This window comes from Centruroides sculpturatus, unplaced genomic scaffold (genome assembly GCF_000671375.1).
Source record: "Centruroides sculpturatus isolate CEXI.00-Female unplaced genomic scaffold, Cexi_2.0 scaffold2639, whole genome shotgun sequence".
Classification (NCBI taxonomy): Eukaryota; Metazoa; Arthropoda; class Arachnida; order Scorpiones; family Buthidae; genus Centruroides; species Centruroides sculpturatus.
The window spans coordinates 13992-22519 of NW_019386909.1; the positions used below are offsets into that span (position 1 = coordinate 13992).

At 28.9% G+C, this 8528-nt stretch overlaps 2 protein-coding genes and 1 long non-coding RNA gene across 3 annotated transcripts; 2 read left to right on the forward strand and 1 right to left on the reverse strand.

The window, feature by feature from the left end:
• Window positions 1-1169: 1169 nt before the first annotated feature.
• On the forward strand, window positions 1170-1693 carry LOC111615916 (venom protein 302-like). The gene is made up of 3 exons (XM_023357357.1): window positions 1170-1254; window positions 1341-1461; window positions 1538-1693. Exons 1-3 carry the CDS (start codon window positions 1205-1207, stop codon window positions 1691-1693), a joined length of 327 nt encoding a protein of 108 aa, XP_023213125.1. The 5' UTR covers window positions 1170-1204.
• Window positions 1694-1766: 73 nt separating this feature from the next.
• On the reverse strand, window positions 1767-2521 carry LOC111615913. Its single transcript, XR_002755159.1, has 3 exons — window positions 2476-2521; window positions 1956-2009; window positions 1767-1880 (listed from the first exon to the last, which is right to left on the reverse strand). It is a non-coding gene; the product is annotated as an uncharacterized LOC111615913 (long non-coding RNA).
• A 1914-nt stretch (window positions 2522-4435) lies between these two features.
• Window positions 4436-4984, forward strand: LOC111615915 (venom protein 302-like). Its single transcript, XM_023357356.1, has 3 exons — window positions 4436-4520; window positions 4607-4727; window positions 4804-4984. The coding sequence occupies exons 1-3, from the start codon at window positions 4471-4473 to the stop codon at window positions 4957-4959; spliced, it is 327 nt and encodes a 108-aa protein (XP_023213124.1). The 5' UTR covers window positions 4436-4470; the 3' UTR covers window positions 4960-4984.
• Window positions 4985-8528: the final 3544 nt, after the last annotated feature.

Sequence of the window (8528 nt, forward strand, 5' to 3'; positions counted from 1 at the left end):
TAAAATTATTTTAATCAGAATAAAGCAAATAAATTCAGATTTCTTAATTTTTACGAATTTACATTAAAATCTTTTACAAATTTATTTAAAAAACAAGAAAATCAAACTAAAATGTTTGAATTTTTGATGAAAATTACTGAGAAGAAAGCATTCAATAATAGATTTTTATATTTATTTACTATAAGCTTATAATTAAATATATTATTAAATTAAATTCACGTATTTTATGTAATTTTTATATTTAAAATACTTAAAACTTTACAGGAAGTAATTACAGAATATCAAGAGAAAATGTCAAGTTATAAAGTAATTTTATTCACCTGTCAAAAATTCAATAACTCTGACATTAAGAAATTCATTCTACTACAAATTAAGGTTAATTTTCTGTAGTAAAAAATAAATAAATAAAATATTTTAAAATTTCATATAAAATTTATTAAATTATCCTAATTAATATTAAAGAATTATTATAGTAAAATAGACAGAAACATACAGTTTTAATTTGTTTACATTTATAGATTTAATAATAAATTTTCTCCTTAAAAATTCCTAATTATTTCATATTAATTATAAGTATACAAATTTTTAATATTTTTCGAATAAAATCCATAAAATGTATAAAATTTTCTTCTGAATATATTTTATTTTTAATTAATTAACAAGGTAATGCACGCCAACCAGTGAATAAAACTGTGAACACTGGTTGATCGTAGGTTCATCCCTTGCCAACAGATGGGTCACATGAAGTTTAGCTGGTTTCTTCACGTTTATAACACCTAAATAAGGACCAGTTTCCTGTAGAAAGTCCTCCTGGGAGGCACCTCCTCGGCAGATCGCCCACGTGTCGCATTGTCGTATGCAAACAAACCATGGAATGTATACATCATTAAGACTTTAGGTGTTGAAAAATGATATGTAGGCCTATATATAAAGTATAGTAAAATTCTTTAGAGGACACTATTAATAATAACGAATAATATATTGAATGTCACAATTATAAGTGACAAGAATCACTGAAGTGAAGATGAAACCTTGACATTCACACAAAAGTATTATTGTCTTCAAGAATAATATTCTTTATCTGTTTAACAATACGATTTTGACAGTTTGACAAGGATAAAATTCCCATTTCTGTTAAAAAATTTCTTATAAATACCCTCTTTCTCCATCGAAAATGTCTAAACACGTCAACGTCATCATCTAAATGGCTTCTAGATTAAGCATCTTCATTGTACTTCTCTCGGGTTTGTTGGAGTAAGTAACTTCCTCAGTTATCTATTAATATAGGCCCTATACGTGTTAATTCCTAAAAAATTAATTAAAAACTAAATTATTTTAAGTGTTGGGAGAACATTGACTTGTATACCCTGTGAAGAAGCAACGTGCATTAATAAAACTGAAGAAGAATGTCCAGTTGGTACAGTTTATAACACGTGTGGATGCTGTAAAGTCTGCGCTAAGGTGAGCCACAAAACAACCATAAACATAGATTTTTACATAATATTTTTAACATTGAACATTGAACGTGTGGTTCCAGAATGTCGGTGAAGTATGTGATGGACCTTATAAAGTGTATGGTCAGTGTGGAAGAGGTCTGATATGCGTCAAACCATCCCCACCTCCTGGAATTGATAGCTTTCTACATTATTTTAATATTGAAGGTATCTGTCAAGTAAACAATGAAACACTTTAAAAATATATATAATTAATTAAATTTTTAAAAAATAAAAAAAAGTAATTATAATTAAAAAATAATTAATACTTTTCCACAGACAAGACAGCAATTACACTTATCGAGCACAAGACCAGCAGGACAATCGCTGTCTTTCTTTTTTTGACAATGGTTTTTATCACATCTTGGACATTTACGTGTTTCCACACTGTATATAATTAAACATATTTTTAGAGAAAGCATAATTTATGTATATTTTAACGAAGAAACAACATAAAATTACCATAACAAAAGTCCAGCACAGAAGAAAATGCATAAGACAATCCTACTCATCTTTCTGCAATGATACGTTACTTGTATACTTATGCTTTAATTTTGCTTCTTAAAATATAATTTTTATACGTGAAATTAATTATAAATTAAGCTCACAATTAAAAATATACTGTATGTACTGTACATCTCTAGTTTAATTTTTCTATTATTAACAATGTCTTATAATTCTAACCTCATCAGCAAATCCTATAAATTTAACCATATGAATAATCTCTTCTAATTAATATTACTGTTGCTATAGTTATAAGCTATTTAATTATATCCTTATGGATAATTTATCCTTATATTCTAGCCTTATAGATAGGAACATGTGATAACCAAACTTTAGTATTTTTGTCTATAAATAACATCATAACTCAAACCTACACTCAGTATGATTAACATATGCATTAAAATTAACCTTTAAAATAGAATATTAGAAAGAAATTTTTATTAAAAATTCAATTTAGAAATTAAAGCTAAATATTTACAGTTTTTACAGGATCCTGAGGAAAATATTCAAAGTTATACAGCTTTAGTAAGCTTATCCTTGCATATATATATATAGCCTGTCATTCTACAGTCATTATAAATTCTACCAGCTGTTTACTAATAACAGAAATTAAGAAAGGAAAATAGTAAAATTAATTCATTTTTAAGCATATGAACTAAATAATTTATATAATTTATTAAATGTAAAGTTTTAACTATGTTTTCCTGAGGTTACTGATGACAAGAAACAGCTGTTGCAAGTTATATCAAGCCATAAAAATTTTACATGAAGAAACATTATCCATCGACATAAAAATTGCAATTTTCGAAATTATTTTATTTAAAAATTTTAAAAATTCTAATTAAAATTCATCATTTTAATTACTTTAACTTACTTTTTTACATTGATACTCTCCCAAGTCAATTCATTATTTCAAATTTGAATGGTCTTCCTGTAAAAAAATAAAATTTTATTCAATAATAAAATTAACATTTACTAAATTTTAAAGTTTGATATAAAAATTAAAGAGCTTTCTTTTTAAGAATAATATTATAAATTCGTTTAATTAGGTTTTTATCCTCATCTCTAATAATTACTTATATAAATGGCTCTTAAATTAATTTTTTAAAGTTAAATTCTATTCACTAAATACCGGTAATAAAATGACTTTTTAATTATTAAAAACTAATCTATAATTTAAAAAATTGGTGTATGAAAATTAATTTTATCTCAAAATTCAGCTGATATGGCAAAAATAATGCACAAACCCCTTAAAGATGTTTCTGTTGNTAAAATTATTTTAATCAGAATAAAGCAAATAAATTCAGATTTCTTAATTTTTACGAATTTACATTAAAATCTTTTACAAATTTATTTAAAAAACAAGAAAATCAAACTAAAATGTTTGAATTTTTGATGAAAATTACTGAGAAGAAAGCATTCAATAATAGATTTTTATATTTATTTACTATAAGCTTATAATTAAATATATTATTAAATTAAATTCACGTATTTTATGTAATTTTTATATTTAAAATACTTAAAACTTTACAGGAAGTAATTACAGAATATCAAGAGAAAATGTCAAGTTATAAAGTAATTTTATTCACCTGTCAAAAATTCAATAACTCTGACATTAAGAAATTCATTCTACTACAAATTAAGGTTAATTTTCTGTAGTAAAAAATAAATAAATAAAATATTTTAAAATTTCATATAAAATTTATTAAATTATCCTAATTAATATTAAAGAATTATTATAGTAAAATAGACAGAAACATACAGTTTTAATTTGTTTACATTTATAGATTTAATAATAAATTTTCTCCTTAAAAATTCCTAATTATTTCATATTAATTATAAGTATACAAATTTTTAATATTTTTCGAATAAAATCCATAAAATGTATAAAATTTTCTTCTGAATATATTTTATTTTTAATTAATTAACAAGGTAATGCACGCCAACCAGTGAATAAAACTGTGAACACTGGTTGATCGTAGGTTCATCCCTTGCCAACAGATGGGTCACATGAAGTTTAGCTGGTTTCTTCACGTTTATAACACCTAAATAAGGACCAGTTTCCTGTAGAAAGTCCTCCTGGGAGGCACCTCCTCGGCAGATCGCCCACGTGTCGCATTGTCGTATGCAAACAAACCATGGAATGTATACATCATTAAGACTTTAGGTGTTGAAAAATGATATGTAGGCCTATATATAAAGTATAGTAAAATTCTTTAGAGGACACTATTAATAATAACGAATAATATATTGAATGTCACAATTATAAGTGACAAGAATCACTGAAGTGAAGATGAAACCTTGACATTCACACAAAAGTATTATTGTCTTCAAGAATAATATTCTTTATCTGTTTAACAATACGATTTTGACAGTTTGACAAGGATAAAATTCCCATTTCTGTTAAAAAATTTCTTATAAATACCCTCTTTCTCCATCGAAAATGTCTAAACACGTCAACGTCATCATCTAAATGGCTTCTAGATTAAGCATCTTCATTGTACTTCTCTCGGGTTTGTTGGAGTAAGTAACTTCCTCAGTTATCTATTAATATAGGCCCTATACGTGTTAATTCCTAAAAAATTAATTAAAAACTAAATTATTTTAAGTGTTGGGAGAACATTGACTTGTATACCCTGTGAAGAAGCAACGTGCATTAATAAAACTGAAGAAGAATGTCCAGTTGGTACAGTTTATAACACGTGTGGATGCTGTAAAGTCTGCGCTAAGGTGAGCCACAAAACAACCATAAACATAGATTTTTACATAATATTTTTAACATTGAACATTGAACGTGTGGTTCCAGAATGTCGGTGAAGTATGTGATGGACCTTATAAAGTGTATGGTCAGTGTGGAAGAGGTCTGATATGCGTCAAACCATCCCCACCTCCTGGAATTGATAGCTTTCTACATTATTTTAATATTGAAGGTATCTGTCAAGTAAACAATGAAACACTTTAAAAATATATATTTTTTAATTTTAATAAAAGTCAAATTTTATATAACTGTTTGTTTTATTAGTAAAATAAAAAATAATTATGTTTATGCGGTCCATTAGTGGTCGAGTGGATAAAACACTAATAGTTGATCACGTGTTCGCGCCTGTCACGTGGAGGTTTCCGGATTTTCTTCACGTGTTTATAAAATATAATCTATGTGAGTAACATTGAAATATATACATGTATAAATGCATGCTAATACTCACACATATCACAAGTACATCCCTTCAGGTGGTGTTTTGTGTGAGACCTTTTACTCCTAAATATGTGTATCCTGTTCATTATAACGCTTAAAAATTGGTAGAAATTTTTAAAAACTAACCTTTTGCATACTTGGAGGAGAATCAGGGTCCAAATTCGATTCAAATACCCATTTACAACCGATAGTATGGATAGAAGCATTGATACTACGTATCTAATTTCAATGTTAATGCTGCATTGAGTCACGTTTTTGCTTGTAATAGGTTTAATTATGACTGGTCATATGATCTCGTGTTAACTAATCAATGAATCTTCGTGTACGATGTACAAATGTACGCGTAGTTTAGGAAATTAATTTAAATTTTACAATTTTTAGAATTAACAGCTTTAATTTTATAAAGATTGAGCGTAATCTTTAAATTTAAAACAAATATTTACACACTTCCTGGATTATGTTTAAAAATATATTCAAATTAGGTTAAACCTCATGAAATTTTCGTGATATTTTGAAGAAAAAATATGGTTTATTTCTTCTAAAAATGTATTTGTTTTTCATGTATGCAGCGATTTTTCAAAACGGCGGAGGGTCATTTTACGATTCAAAATGGCGGCTTACTCACAAAAATAGCGGAGATAATTCACTTTTCCAAACATATTACTTTGATTTTCCTTAATATAAGCTAAAATGTTTTCTTAAAATTATAAACAATTGCTATTTTAATGTAAATAAGATATTAATATATAAATGTGCTTTAAAATATTACTACATAGAGAGTTTTAATGTTTTAAAGCTCCGTAAAAGAATTTAAACGGGCTATGTTAAATAAATCTATAACATATATAAAAACTTTTTCGAATAAATGTAATTTTTAAAACACTTAAATTGTGAAAAAAATTACAAATAAATCTACGTCATCATTTGTTATGGCAACGCACACCATTTCGAACTGTAAAGAAAATATAAGGGTTAATCACCGTAGGGTTATTAAACAGAGGCTCTGTGTAGAAAGAAGTGTTAGGCCAAATGTAACCAAATTTGGCTTGTATACTTTCCTGATCATAAAATTTCTATTATGCAAATAAAAAGTATAGTTTTAAAATTTCCCGATAGGCGAAAGTTTGGCGCTAATGTCGAAATAATTTATATCTATACTAATATTATAAAGAGGTAATGTTTGTAAGTACAGTATGTATGTATGTATGTAAGTTTCTTTGCAGCAGGTAATCTCCGAAACTACTTATCCGATTTCAAAAATTCTTTCACCAATATTTAGAATGGCACCTCAGGGTGGACATAGGCTGTATATTATTCCGTTAAACATTCATATAAATTAAAATATATAATCTAGGCTGAGGCTTTTATGTCCAACAGATGGCGCTACGAGTACGACGCCCTAAGTTTGCTTTTCTGTGAGGCATTACACTTTTCTGTGAAAATGAACTAAAGCAGATCATCTTCTATCTATTTATATAAATAAAAATGTAATGTTCGTTTGTTCCTACCGATTCCTTTGAAATTTTGACACAACGCTGTATTCGAATACGCACGTGTTTTTATATAATATACAGTACATGTCGAAATTAAACCCCACTGAAGGGAAATGGTTAGGTTTAAGGCTTACGGTAAAGAACTCTGCTTCTATTTATGCTATTTTAGATGCGGGTTTTTGCGTTTTTGATTGCGTTTTAATAGGGTACGTCAAGAGAATGTACACTAAAAAGAAATTTTTCGAAAAATTTCCTCCCCCACGGGGGAAGTGTTATACATTTATAGTAATTCAAACACAAATTATTATTGTATTTATTTTCAGGCACTTGGCAATTTTTATCATCAAATTTTATTTAGTTGATAAAAGTCAACTAAATAAAATTTGATGATAAAAATTGCCAAGTGCCTGAAAATAAATACAATAATAATTTGTGTTTGAATTACTACTAATAACTACTAGCACGGTTTCAAAGTACCAGAATGTTATACATTTATAATAGATACATTTTGAGCCACAACAACGCGTGGCGGGGTCTGCTAGTATTACCTAAATTGTAAAACAACTTTGAGGTTCACGAAAAGTTGCAGGCGTACTCAGTATAATGAAAAGTCATGGTATTTACATTACCTGATTGCATATTATTGTATATAGTACCTTTTTTTAATTTTGAGCACTTCATCCTTTAGACATTAGAAAGGCCTTTTAATTATACCCATCGGGCCTAAAATGGGCCCTATTGCATATGTTCGCTTTGCATGAAACAAGCATAAAATTAAGGAAATATTTAAGCCTTTCCTTGTCTCTTCAAGCATCTTGAAGTGCGTAATATGAATAGGGTAAAGAAGTACAGTACGTCTCACCAATGGGCTTGGCTAATGGAGTTTTCCGAGTTTCCTTCATGTGTCTAACACCTAAATAGAGGCTAGTTTCCATAAAAGTCTTCCTGAGAGGCATACTTCTCTTGTCAGATCTCCTTAACCATTAGTACAATCCAATCCTTTTGGATGTCACATGGAAGACATGTCTTCCATTTTGACTAATAAACTGTGGCGCGTATTCTACAGGCGAAAGAAACAATTACCTGGGCCCCACTAACAGTGGCCCCAAATCAATCTTTTATAAACTCATCACCGTAGTAAGAATATCGAATTTTAAATTTGGGCCATATCTGGATACTCAAGATTGTCAGTTTGGCGCAAGCGTAGGGTACACTGGCCATCGTAAAAGACGCGTTTAAAACGAACGAGGATTCCTCCCAAAAATGTTTGAAGTCAAAACACTGTACAGGGCCCCTAATTCAAATTTGTCTGGAGCCCCATAAAGCTGTAACGAGCCACTGCTAATAAATGTCCCTTTTATACAGAAATCCCACCTGTAATGCTTTCCTTTTAAGAACTCGGTCCATCATCATGAACGTATGAAAACCCGCACTGTGATGATCTTCATGTGTTTATGAAGGTTGCTACCGATCACCCTCTGCAAGCGTGATTGCAACTTAGTTAATTGGACATGTACATTGTCACCCTCTGCAAGTGTATCTGCAATGTTAACCAGCTATGTAACTACTGTCATCTCTTACCCCTAGTGTTGTAGTATCATCACTACCACTTTACTCATCCGGCAAGACTTGTTTAATCTCGGTTGTATTAATTATAAGCTATTTGTTGTATTAACCACAGGATGGTCTATATATTAGCATCCGGTTCTTGTTGTAACACTCTGCTTCCGGATTGGTCTCTGTATTCTGTTGTACTACTGACTTTATATTATTCGCGATGTAAGTTGGCATTGGGATCCATACCTACCCCAACCTTTACTTCCAACCTATGCTATCCCTTAC